This window comes from Eucalyptus grandis, chromosome 5 (assembly GCF_016545825.1).
Source record: "Eucalyptus grandis isolate ANBG69807.140 chromosome 5, ASM1654582v1, whole genome shotgun sequence".
NCBI lineage: Eukaryota > Viridiplantae > Streptophyta > Magnoliopsida > Myrtales > Myrtaceae > Eucalyptus > Eucalyptus grandis.
This window is the reverse complement of record NC_052616.1, coordinates 43,834,204-43,848,137: the sequence shown is the minus strand read 5'-3', so window position 1 is coordinate 43,848,137 and position 13,934 is coordinate 43,834,204. Positions and strand designations below refer to the sequence as shown.

General features: G+C 40.7%; 2 protein-coding genes across 2 annotated transcripts; both read left to right on the top strand.

Annotated features, from left to right (window-relative positions):
• Window positions 1-1,258: 1,258 nt before the first annotated feature.
• On the top strand, window positions 1,259-4,902 carry LOC104444990 (GDSL esterase/lipase At1g28570). Its single transcript, XM_039313746.1, is given in 6 exon segments — window positions 1,259-1,679; window positions 1,793-1,947; window positions 1,950-2,019; window positions 2,831-2,976; window positions 3,645-3,921; window positions 4,264-4,902. Coding segments are annotated over 6 exon segments (1,194 nt in total). The 5' UTR covers window positions 1,259-1,390; the 3' UTR covers window positions 4,521-4,902.
• Window positions 4,903-8,264: 3,362 nt separating this feature from the next.
• Window positions 8,265-12,289, top strand: LOC104444988 (GDSL esterase/lipase At1g28570). The gene is made up of 5 exons (XM_010058766.3): window positions 8,265-8,642; window positions 8,786-9,013; window positions 10,299-10,447; window positions 11,073-11,348; window positions 11,709-12,289. Exons 1-5 carry the CDS (start codon window positions 8,381-8,383, stop codon window positions 11,880-11,882), a joined length of 1,089 nt encoding a protein of 362 aa, XP_010057068.2. The 5' UTR covers window positions 8,265-8,380; the 3' UTR covers window positions 11,883-12,289.
• Window positions 12,290-13,934: the final 1,645 nt, after the last annotated feature.

The window sequence follows — 13,934 nt, the reverse complement described above, 5'->3', positions numbered from 1 at the left end:
AAGTGATTGAGGACTGAACTAACCCAATGGATTCAGTTCGGTTTCATGGTCAACCCAAGATCAACCAATAATTTTTTATTTCATTTTTTATACTCTTTAAAAAAGTGATTGAGGACCGAACTGACTCAATAGGTTCGATTTGGTTTTAGGGTCAACCCAGGACCAACTAATAATTTTTTATTTCATTTTTTGTACTCCTTAAAAGGGCAACCGAGGACCATACCGACCCAATGGGTTCGACGTGAGCTAGGTCAGCTAAGAAAGGCAATTGGTGAGGATCAAGTGGGATGAGCATCAAATAGAATGAGCATCGAATGTCGAGCGGGAAGCAACAAGCCAAGCGAGCATTGAGCGACGAGTAGCACGACTGACCCAAAGCGAGCGAGGCGAGGGTCAAGTGGTGAGCAGAGAAGTTATTTCTTTCAATTTTGGCAAATTGAAGACTAAGAGGACAAATAAGACATAAGAGAACGAATACTAGAGGATGATGCCACAATGAGCTATTTATACCTTTTTGGACACCGTGAAAACTTCTCACAAAAACATTTATTCCTTCATAAATTATGACTATTAACAATGTAAAAGACATTAAAAATCTAAGTTATTAAATAATAATATAAAATTACTTAAACTCCTCACTAAATAATTATTTAATATTGTTGATACCGTTTATTTTAAATTTTTCTTTATATAAAAAATTATAAATAATATTATATATATAGGGTTGGTCCGAGTTGAATCGACCCGGAACTTTTAGGATCGAGAACCAACCCTCACAGTACCAGTCCAGGAATTCTAGGATTAAGGATCGATCTAATCTTCTTGACAACCGAACCAAGACCAGTAGGGTTGGGCCGGTCCAAAGTCGGTCCAGGGTTGACCCTGGACCAATACGAAGTTAACTATCCAAACATGATTGTCAAGCACCATTAAGGCATTGAGATTCCAAACACAACTTGTCCATCGAGGATCTACACAAGAGCTAGTTCTCATTTCTTAGCGCTAATGTTTCGTTGTATGAGAAAAATGTTTTTTATTTTTATTTTTGAAGAAGGATATCATTTTTGTAAATTTAAGTATATGTTGATTAATCTTTTTAAATGATTTAAACCAAAAAAAAAAAAACTGAAGAAAATATTTTTCGACAGAAATTTTTTCACGAAACATAAGAGAGAATGAATAAATAATATTTATGTATCAGTCATCATACCCGGCCAGAAAAAATTATGTGGAGAAAGACATAAGATGCGCACTTCCAAGCTGGAAGCCGACAGCCCCGTTTTGACTGGGCATGGCACTAGCAATGGCAATGCCAATGGCAGTTCCCTTCACCAACCCCACTGCCCACCCGTGCCATTGACCTCCATTTCTCTCTCCCTCTCCCTCTCCAATGGCGTCGTGCCTAGCGCCTTCCCTCTTCCTGCGACGCCTCGCCGTCGCCGTCGCCGTCGCCGTCGCCGTCGCGGCGCTTCCGGTCATCTCGTCCTCCTCCCCCGCCCCCGGACGCTACGACTCCATCATCAGCTTCGGCGACTCGCTCGCCGACACCGGGAACGAGCTCCACCTCTCCCGCTCCGAAGGCCGCCCGAACCAGGCCGGCTCCCTCCCCTACGGCGAGACCTACTTCCGCCGCCCCACCGGCCGCTTCTCCGACGGCCGCCTGGTCATCGACTTCATCGGTGAGTCGGGAAAGCCGTCGCTGAAATATTGGGTTCGGCGCGATCTTTCGTGGGTTGCTTTGAGAAACTTGCTGACGGGTTCTGACCGGCGCCGTTGGTGTCGCGACTTGCAGCTGAGTGGCTGGGGCTGCCGTTCGTGGCTCCCTACTACGGCGACGACGGCGGACGGAGCGCGGCGGATTTCCGGAAGGGCGTGAACTTCGCGGTGGCCGGAGCGACGGCGCTCGACGCGAGCTTCTTCGAAGGGAGGGGTTGGGCAACGATTTCCCGAATATTTCTCTGGGAGTTCAGCTGGGCCTCTTCAAGGAGCTTTTGCCTTCGGTATGCAGCATGTCTTCGGGTAAGTCCTATTCTGTCAATTCTAAGATTACTTTGACACCCTTAGAAAGTCCGAAATTTGCAATTTAGTCCCAAAAAAGGTTGGAAAAGTGAAAGATACGTGGTATTACTAGTCATGTCACTTGGCAAATCGGTATGTAAAATTGTTTCGGTAATGCGGCATCGGTGTGGGATCGATGTTAGGAATTTCAGCAGTTTCTGATCTTGAAATTTGTACAATTGTTGTCATTTAGCTTCATTCGCATTGGATTTGGATCGTGATTCTTGACACAAATGAAGTGAATCATGACATAATTTCACAGTGGAAAATTGAAGTGGACAGCAGGGTGCTTGCACAATTCATGACCCAAGTTCAATGCAGTCAGAGACCAGAATCACACAAAGTTGAAAGTCTAAAGGCCCAAGATCACAGGAAATTGAAAGTTTGAGGAGTAAAATTTAGTTCCAAAATCAAGACTTAAACTGCAAAAAGTATAAATTTTAGGGATCAATCCCCTGATAAATTCAGATGGTTTGACAGAAAAACCAGGATTTCTCCTTTTCTGCATTCTCTTCTTGCATCAAGTATTCAACCTGCTGATGACTCGATAACACTAGAAATGTCTTGTTAAATTAAATAGTGTAATCCTAGATCCAAACGTGGGTCTGTACTAAAATCTCAAGCCCTCTATTAAGTTTATGTATTCAGACATGTTGGTTAAATTCCCGGGTGCCGGAATGAGCTGTTTTATATGTTTGTCAGTGCAATGAGATCGGCTTGCATGGTAGTTTGTGCGAGTTCTTTATTTGAATTGTGCTAGCATACTCGGCAGATTGCAAACAGTTTCTTGGGAACTCTCTGGTTCTAATGGGAGAGATTGGTGGCAACGACTACAATTATCACTTCTTTGTGGGAAGAGATCTGGAAGAGATTCAGGGCATTGTGCCCCTTGTCATTGAGGGATTGTTTCAGCTATCAGTGTATGATCCCTCTTCTTAACTCCCAAGCTAAATGACTTTTATGCAGCATGGCAATACAAGGGCCAATGGACATATGCTCTTAGTGAAGATTCTCTTTATGTGCCTTCTCTGGCCTTTAGAAATTCTATCATTGTCAATAGATTATGTATTTACCAAGGAAAAGCTAGAGAATGATCCTAAGCTAAGTAAAGATAGAAAAGCATGGAGCTTGTCCTGCTCCACTGAACTTGTATCAGTGATGTTACCTGCATCTCTAAAGAACTTTTAAATATATGTGTCTCTCCAGGTTTTGCTGCTCATATACCATGTAAATTCATTGCTCCTTGAATGGGAACTAGTAACTACCTTAATGTTATCTAAGTCCTTGATGTTATTATCTAGGCTGTGAGTGCTATCTTCAGTGAATGTATAGGTGTGCGCATGATAAACTTCCAATACCAATGACTTCTTAAATTATCACCTATAATTGCAATAACGTCAGTTAGCTTACTTACACCGAAGCATGTCCTGGTAAATGAGATGAAAATCCAGCAATCTTGTTTATCATCGAGAGTACCTCTCACATGACGATATTATCTTGCCGCTTTTAGTTCTTAAACTTATCATATTCATCTTATCACCTTGAGACGCATCATGTTTTCCCCTGTTCCTGCCATATGGTTGCAGGAGTTGATTGATTTAGGCGCAGTGACGATATTGGTGCCGGGAAACTTTCCGATCGGATGCTTGCCCATCTATTTAACAGAATTCCAGGGTTCAGACATGGAAGTATATGATTCGTCAACCGGCTGCCTTAATTGGTTGAATGAATTCTCTCAGTATCACAATGAGCAGCTCCAGAGGAAGCTCAATCATCTACGAGAGCTTCATCCCCGAGCAAATATTATCTATGTCGATTACTACAATGCTGCACTCCGCTTTTATCAGTCACCAGATAAATTTGGTAAGTTGCATCTCCATTTTCTTGGTGCATAGAGAAGCTCTCACTTTCCAATCCCTGATGTAGCGATGCTCACTTTTTTTCTATCCAGAGGAAGTCAGTCAATGGACTACTTTTTTCACGATGGAGATCACCAAGTGTGATAATTCGTTCGATGAATTATTTCAAAATTTCAGTCTTGCTGCTACTGATATCTAATTTGGTCTTTCAAATTGATGACAGACAATAACTAACTTACGCAAATTTCTTCTGTGAACCCACTGTATCCATGGTTGGCCAGCTAATAGCATACCAACCAACACATTGGTCGTATTGGCAGCTAATCCGACACTCCTTTTGAAACAGGGTTTGATGGCAGAGTACTTAGAGCATGCTGTGGAGGAGAAGGAACCTACAATTACAACTTTTTGGAACCGTGCAATTCCAATGCGAGGGTATGCGATGACCCGTCCTCGTATGCAAGCTGGGACGGTATCCATTTCACGGAAGCAGCATACAGGTGGATTTTCAAGGGCGTGGCGGACGGTTCGTTTACAGTACCTAAATTGGACATTTGTCCTGCACTAGCCTTGAATGAACCTGCTTTAACCAGCTCTGAGTAACTAGCCTACTTGAATTAAACTCCTAATACTACCAAAAACAGGGAGATATATGTAAATTCGCCGATTAACTTTAGAGAATGCTAATGCTCCAAGGGTTGAGATCCTCTAAAATTGTGAGAATTCCTCACAGAAGCACTGTTTCTAATAATGTCAACCGTATGGCATTGCATTTTGTTTAAGAATTCCTCACAAAAGTAGACAGGCACCCAAGAGTTCTCAAGGCACTTAATTCCCCCAATTTGATGGCAGGAGAGATGGTCAGCCACATGTTCAGGACATGTCACTCTGATTGCGAGATCATGATTTCACCCACGCTCAATCTCGTGCTCGCTCAATGAGCACCTTTATTGCTTAGATGCTCTCCCTTTACACCCTTGATCAAGCCATATTGTTGTTCTCTTTGCATGAAATTGTGTGGAAAGATTATTCTGTCAGCTGATTCACCAGGGTTCATTAGGAATTTTTGAATTGGATCCAAGAAGATAGGATCATCGATCTGTTCTGCCAGTAAATCCAATATTGACTTATGATCTACTTGTTCTTATCTCCATAGAAAGCGAAGCACTTTCGGACGTAAGCATGTACTAATCGCTCCCCCACACTCCACCCCCACCCCCTATTTGAGTAAGGCTGGAAGGAATTGGCAGAATTTTGTTAGGTCCCAATGAGGGGGGACCAGGTCATGCGACGATGATCCTTTATGCACGTCAACACTACACGAGGTTTGCCCTACCCTATGCATCTTGATTCACAGCTGCCCCTTTCTGATGCTATGAAGTTTTTTTTTTCTTTAGTCAGTCCTACTCTATTCCTACTCTACACTCACTCTCAAACTTTTGCCCTGCCTTTTGCAGGGCGTGGGAATCGAAACCCACTCCTCTACACTCACTCTCAAACTTTTGCCCCGCCTCTTGCAGGGCGTGGGAATCGAAACCCACTCCTCTACCTCACTCTCAAACTTTTGCCCCGCCTCTTGCTGGGAATCACCCACTCATCCCTTACGCGTCCCCACCCCATCCCCCGAATGTGGGGATTTGAACCCCTCACCTCCCCCTTCCATGTTGGAAGGGTGGCCACTGGAGCGAATCTCAGTGGTCGATGCTATGAAGTTAGATTGTGATATATATTTTGGTTTACATGTGTTTAGTAATGTCTTGCATGTTTCCTTGGTGTTAGATTGCTCTTGCGTTATGTTTTTGTGCATATCGATTAGAACTTGTCTTTTTTGAAGTACTTTGATCTTTGAATATTCATGGTAGATAGCCTAATGCTTTGGCCTTTGGCCGATGCTTTCATCCACGCCAAAAGATTTAGTCTTTCAAAGGGAATTAAAAAAAAAAAAAAAAGCCACTTTTATCGTCCAACACCTGCATATAGGATGTAGAATTCGTCTAAACGTGTAGATTAGGCCAAAAATCATAAAAAGGTTGCGTTTTTATATTTTTGTGTTCAAGCATATGGTTTATAGGACATACCTGAAGACCTAGGTAATTGCATGTTAATAATAAGGATGAAAAGATTAAAATAAAATAAAATAAAAAAAGAACACATCTTGAAAGCATGTTAGGCAAGTTTGCATCTACTTTAGGAGATTTATTATTATTATTATTATTAATTCATGTTTATGTAGATTAATACAGGAATTTGACAATTATTCCCGGAAATATCTGCTTTCTAGTTTGATTTAGAGCACATTTACTTTTCGTGCATGACTCACTATATCTTATCTCTAGACTTAATAAGAAGGTCATGTTTAATTTTGCCTGATATGACTAGGGTTCTTTATATTCCTGCCGTTTTATTTGTGTTTTATTTGCTTGGATATTATTGATTTCTACATTTGTCCTTGCCAGGTTGATTCATGCATGATCATCTTTTTCTTGCGCTTGGATGATTGAAATAGAACAAACAAAAAAAAATAACAAGATCGCATGCAAATCGTTTTCCCTGAACAAAATAAAAAGGATACCGGCAACAGCCGCTGGACATCTCTTGCCAAATCAAGGTCTCGGATTGGTGAATCCATGATATGCAGGAATAAGACAAATTGACACACTTCTGCATCTTACTCGAGCTCCTAATTAGACCATGATAGGTTAGTAGCGACTCTAAAGCAAATCAAATTAAGTAATTGAATGAGAAAATCATGTTGCGATTATTAGAGCATGGTTGAGGCCATATTAGACATAGGCCCCAGCTCGCAAGAAGAATTAATCACACTTGCATAGCAATTTTTGGGCAACATTTAGACGTTTGAATTTCTAATTATAATAAGACTAAAATATAATAGGATATGAAATTCATGGGATGTCGTTTTATCTTATATAATGTTTTGGTAATTGTAGCAATAAATTCGGATATATTCATATCACATCATAAATATTGTTTGATATAAACGTCATATCAATATAAATGAATTTCAAATTTTACAAATGGAGATAGTAAAAATCTATTGCGACATTCTTGTGTACTTTATTTTTACTAGCTTTTTTATTTTATTTTCCTCTCCTTTTAATTAATTTCTTTTTTTAATTTCTTTCTTCTCTTTCCATCATTCTCCAATAAAAAAATTATTAAATAGAAAATTGTACTAGTATACCTAAAATATTAAAACACCTAAAATATGTAATAAATATATATATTTATACATTGAATTTATATTATAAGATAGAATTAAATTTGAGTATATCAATAAAATAAGATTACATTTAAAAAACTATATTTTTATTACTTCTTAATTTCTTATTTTAGAATTCAAATATTATTTATATTGAAATATAATTTTAAATTTGTCAATTTAAGAAGTTTTTATATGAGTAAAACTTTTATACTGTGAATATTAGAAATTTATCAACATTTATCCCATCTCTTCATAAGATAATTTTATCTAGCTTATATTTCTTTTTATCTAATTTTATCTTATCTTGAGTAATTACTAATCACAGGATAGTTTTAAATTTTATCATATCATAAAATTTATTTTGACTACCAAATGCAACATTAACTCTCTCGGGATTTCAACTTGGAAAGGTTGTGACGTTTTTGTTTTTGTATGTTTTATTATTTAATTTGGGGTAGCTTTTAGAAAGTTGAAATTTTTCCAATTTTGCATTGGATCGGCCCTCGTCCGCACTCTTTTGTTCCGATGAACTTAAGTCCATGTGAACTGTTGGAATCAAAGTTTCAATCTCCCAACACAATTGTGAAAGATAAGATTAAAATTTAGATTATGGCAGAGTGATTGAAAAATAGAGAGCTTTTGGTGAGAAGGGTAAGTCCTTGAAAATTTTCAAATAAGAGCAAATAGGAAAATAAATTCTTATTGGAACCGAACAAATTATACAAAAAGAATGCATGAGGACTATTGTAAATATAGGTTCCTTCGAATCTTTTTTAACATTTAATGATGTATGCTGAGACTGGATAAATTTCAATCCTAAAGTCTAGACCCACCATATTAGAGTCGATTCCCAATTTTTGGAACTTTACTTGTCTCGAAATTGACCCTATTTATTTGCGTCCGATTTCATAATCTATTTGAGAACTTATTATTATTATTTTTGGTTTTATTTTTATAAAAAATAATATGAGTAATAAACTGATTCAAGGAAAAGATTTTATGACGGTGACGTGCAAAAACAAGTCAATATTTAATTATGAAGTGGTTGAGTGAGGTAGGTGAGAATTGGAAAGAAGATGTTTGGACCAAAATTAGGATTATTTTAATGCGATCGAGATCTCGTTTGGTTCAGTATTTTGGGAAAAAAGGTTTTTCTTAAATGTAAGACTGTTTAGTAAACTATTCCGACCTTTAATTCTCCGGTGACGACGTCGGGTCTAATTCTCCGGTGGGGTCGGGCATGGCGTCCTCCCTCCTCTTCCCGAAACTGCTGGTCTTCGTCGTCGCCGGCGTGCTTCCGGCCATCTCCTCCTCGCCGGGCCTCGGATGCTACCGCTCCATCATCAGCTTCGGCGACTCGCTCGCCGACACCGGGAACGCGCTCCACCTCGCCCGCTCCGCAGGCCGCTCCACGCACGCCGGCTCCCTCCCCTACGGCCAGACCCACTTCCGCCGCCCCACCGGCCGCTTCTCCGACGGCCGCCTGGTCATCGACTTCGTGGGTGAGTCGGAAATCTGCCGCCGAGAAATGGGTTCCGGTTCCGGCGCTCGGAGCCGGATTATTCCCCGCGGTTTTCGTGAGTCGTTTTGAAGGGAAATTCTTTTGACGGGTTCTGATGGTTGCGGTGGGTGTCGCGACTTGCAGCTGAGCGGCTGGGGCTTCCGTACGTTGCTCCGTACTACGGGGATGATGGCGGAGGGAGCGTGGAGGATTTCAGGAAGGGCGTGAATTTCGCGGTGGGGGGAGCGACGGCGCTCGACGGGAGCTTCTTCGAAGGGAGGGGGATGGGCAGCAACTTCCCGAACGAGTCTCTGGGAGTTCAGCTGGGCCTCTTCAAAGAGCTTTTGCCTTCCCTATGCTACACATCTTCGGGTAAGCTCCTCGTTGTCTGTCTCTTGAACGCGAGTGCAGTGTACATTCTAAATTTGAGTTTTATATATGAACTAAAGACTACATTTTGAATCGGATCTGGATCGTTGAAGCTGGTGGGTCGGTTTCGCATCGAGTTTAGTGTATGAGCTAGGTTCTTGGAGTACCTGTAGCTGTGAACTCTCTGCCTCCAACTCAATTTTGTTGTTGTAATTCCATGAAGGTGCATGTAATTAAAGATCGAGGGTGCAATTGTCGTTTAAAAGGGCTCGCCCGTCTGCCTTTGCACTCAAGGGCCAATCTCCATCAGGCCAGCAATAACTAGTAGAACGTGCGGTTGTATAAATCGGCAGACTTTTCTTGGTACAATAGGCTGGGTTCATCATTTGACACATATATGGTTTTAATTTTGGTAAATGAATTCATTCCATCAGATGAGAGTTTTTATTCCATGACTGTTTGCACAGAAGAAAATTTACAATGCCAGTGTACCTAATGTGAATTTCTTTGCTCTTCTATTGTTGTTGTTCGTGTCTTATCTTGTAAAGTAGTTTTGCTTTATGAGCAGATAAATCCTATTCTGTCAAAACTAAGAATACATGGAAGCCCTAGAATATACAATCTTTACAATTAAGTCCCCAGAAGGGTGGAAAGTGAAAGATTCTTGGCAAATTGTAAATGTACATTGTTTTGGTAATGCAGCATTGATGTCAGATTGATGTTAGTCCCAATTACAGAGAATTTCCATCAGTAGCCCTCAGTTTGGCCATTTCTACATTTTAATTTTCGATCTTCAAGTTTGTACTATTGTAGTCATTGACCTTTTGCTGTAAATTTGAAATCATGATGCTTCAAGTAACCAAACTGAATCATCACATATTTATAAGATGCAAAGAACAATCCAAAGTGACTCAAAAATACCCAGAGTCACTTGGAAACTTCATCACCAAGTTCAATACAGTCAGAGAGAATTACAAGATCACATGAAATTAAAAGTATAGGGATCAATCCTTTATAAATTCAGATAGTTTGCCGGATAAACACATTTTACCTTTTTGGCTTTCTTTTCTTGCATCAAAGATTCAATCTGCTGATAGATCCAAAATAGTCTATGATTGAATCTCAAGCCCTCTTCTCATTATAGTATTAAGTTTATGTATACAGACATGTCGGTTAAATTCCATGGCATCCGAAGGAGATTTTTTATTTGTTTGTCTGTGCCATGAGATTAGCTTGCATACTAGTTTATGCAAGTTCTTTATTTAAATTGTGTTAGCATACTTGGCAGATTGCAAAGACTTTCTTGGAAACTCTTTGGTTCTCATGGGAGAGATTGGTGGCAATGACTACAATCATCCCTTCTTTATGGGAAAAGATCTGGAAGAGATTCAAGACTTTGTGCCCCTTGTAATTGAGGAGATTGTTTCAGCTATCAGTGTATGATCCTCTTCTTAACTTCCAAGCTAAATGCCTTTATTGTAAAGACCATTCTGTTTAGGGCTTCTCTGGCCTTTCTAACTTCTCTTGTCACAGATTATGGTTTTTACCTAGCAAAAGCTAGAGAATGATCCTAATCTAAGTAAAGATAGAGAAGCATGGAGCTTGTCCTGCTCCATTGAACTGGTATCAGTGATGAAACCCACGTTGATACTCTAGAGAACATTTCAATATATAAGATTCTCCATATTTTTGCTGTTCATGTATTATGTAAATTGATTACTCCTTTAAGGAGAATTAGTAATTAATGGTATCTAAATCCTTTAATTTTATCATTAAGGCTGTGAAATTATATTTTCTGTGCATGTATAGGTGTGTACATGATAAACTTACAAAAAACAATGACTTTTTAAATGGTTCACCTATAAATATCAATAACATTGGTTGGCTTACTTACATTGAGGCATGTCCTGGTAAATGAGATGAAGATCCAGAGATCTAAATTATCATAAGAGAATCTATCAAAAGACCATAACTTGCTGACTTTTAGTTCTTTAACGAATTATATTCATCTTAACATCTTGTGATGCATCATTTTTCTCCTTTTCATGCCATATTGATGCAGGAGTTGATTCATTTAGGTGCGGTGACAATATTGGTGCCCGGAAACTTTCCGATTGGATGTTTGCCTGCCTATTTAACAAAATTCCAGAGTTCAGACAAGGAAGCATATGATCCATCAACCGGCTGCCTTAATTGGTTAAATGAGTTCTCTCAGTATCACAATGAGCAGCTCCAGCTGAAGCTTGATCATCTGCGAGAGCTTCATCCCCGAACGAAAATTATATATGTGGATTACTACAATGCTGCAATCCGCTTTTTCAGTCCCCAAATAAATTCGGTAAGTTGCGCCTCCATGATGACTCTTCCGTCAGTCCTCTCCCTTCTTGGTGCATAGCGAAGCCCTCACTTTTCAATCCCTGATGTAGCAATGCTCACTTATTTTCACCCAGAAGAAGTCAGTTAATCAACTACTTTTTCACAATGGAGATGACCAAGCGTGGTAATTTATTGATAAATGATTCCAAACAGCAGTCTTGCTATTGATATCATATTTGGTCATCAAACTGATAACCGACATTAACTAACTTACCCAATTTTCTTCTGTTGACGTTTTGTGTCCATGATTTGCCAGTTAATAGCATACCAACCAATACATTGGTTGTATTGGCAGTTAATTGAACACTCTTTCTTTTAACAGGGTTTGAAGGGCAGGTATTTAGAGCATGCTGCGGAGGAGGAGGAACCCACAATTATAACTCGTCTGCATTATGCAGTTCCAACACGAAGGTGTGTGATGACCCGTCCTCATATGCAAGCTGGGACGGTCTCCATTTCACAGAAGCAGCATACAGATGGATTTTTAAGAGCATAGCGGATGGTCCATTCACTGTACCTAAATTGGACATCTCTTGTCCTTCGCTAGCCTTGAACGAGCATATGGAATGTCCGGTTCTGAGTAGCGAGCTGCCTCATTTGAAAATCGACGCGTGATAAGCCATTGCTCTCATGGTGCAAAATGGTTTTTGGGTTCTGTGCTGTGTATCAAATGACCTTCTGAATGGTCCTCTTGACAAATTGCTTAGGAAATCATTAGCAAGAAAAGGATGATCGCGTCTGGAATCTCTGGAAGGTTGGAAGTATTCCTAGGAACAGAAGCCTATGCTGACTTGTTTTGGCCTGAGGGTCTGTCCAGGCTTGAGGTTCTGTTCCATGATTCTTCTATCTCTATGTATACGTTCGTTCATAAACGGAAAGACGAGGAGAGGAAATAAGGTTGAAGTTATGCGCCATCGAAAAATGATTGCGGGCGTTTCGGATAATTGATCGATCGAAATCGTAATGGGACAAATCGTATGGAAAAGGGGAGCAAATGCAAATATGTTTGGTCATTAAGATAAAAAAAAAATAGGATAGGATAGATGATGACAAGAAATGCGCCGGGCTTTTTTTAGTAGCCAAAAAATAAAAAGAAAACTTTAATCTAAATAGGAAGGCAAAATTCAAATGAACATGATGATAAGAAATGCCAACGGTCTTTTAGTAGCCAAAAAATAAAAATGTTTAATCTAAATAGGAAGACTTCACCGGACACAGCGGTCTATTGAGTAGCCCTTGTCGTTGGCGAGTACAGGACCTTCGGATGCGGTGGTCTTAGTAGAAAATATTAGGTAGAACTATATTTTTAAATCATCATTAAGATACATCATTAATTGGATGCCATGTGTCCAAATGAGACCATTAATTTCAATATTTTCTCAACTCCCTTAACCCCTCTCCTCCTTTACTTTCTCTCTCTCTCCCTTTGGTCAAGGTCACTAGGAGTGTGCATGGTCCGAGCGGGCGGTTTCTGACCTAGAACTGAGAACCGCCCGCTAAGGACCGGTTTCGAAAAATTGGAATCGGGATTCACTCGGGAACCACCGCCGATCTGTCCCGGTTCCGGGTGGATTCATGGAACGGATCTTGATGTGAACAATTTTGGTTTTTAACATAGAACGGTCGGGTCTATGAGTTTGGAAGGAGGGGAGGAGGTCTATGGTCGGTTTTTCAACATAAAATGGTCGCAAGGGGGCGAACAGCAGCGGCAGATTGCTGGTGGAGGGGGCCCGGAGTGAGGGGGTGGACAGCAAAAGGTCTATGAGTTGGGAAGGAGGAAATGAGATCTATGGTCGGGTTTTCAACATAGAACGGTCGCAAGGCGAAAGAAGGTGGCGGATTGCTGGTAGAGGGGCCGGAGCGAGGGTGGACAGAGGCGGAGCGCGGGGCGTGGCGGGTGGCGACCAACGCAAGGGGGCGAACAATAGCGGCGAAGGAGTAGCGGCGGCGGCGCGCTCAAGAAGGAATTGAAATGGCGATAGGATTAGGAGGAACCGAGGAAGAGACAGAGGGAGAGAGAATCGAAGATGAAGGGAGTGATGAGATGAGATCTAATCTAGGGTTTCTTTTAGTAATTTTTTTTTAATATTAAAAGGTTCCGGTTCGGTCCGGATGGGCGGATCCGCCCATGGAACCGGAACTGACCGGACCCACCGGTTCCGAAAAATTGGAACTAAGAACTGAACTGGTTCCCTCAAGAACCGCCGGTTCCGGATAGTTCCGGTTCGGTTTCGGGCGGTTCGGGCGGTTCCGGGTATTTTGTACACCCCTAAAGGTCACCATTATAGAGCTTCCAACCGATCGAATAGTGGTAGTTGGCATCGAGCTTGCAAAGCAGGAGCTGCTGACATGCGCTTTAGTCAATGTCGCCAAACCTAGCGATTGTGTTCTTGCACTTCATGTTCTCAGAACGACAGTGAGAGAGAGGAAGGCTTGGGCTTAGAATTTCTAAGAGGTATAGTTGTTTGTGTTTTTTGAGGATGGATACGAGTTTATGAAGGTTTTTGAACTTAAAGCAGGTTCACATTCCGCTTCATTCAATAACCTT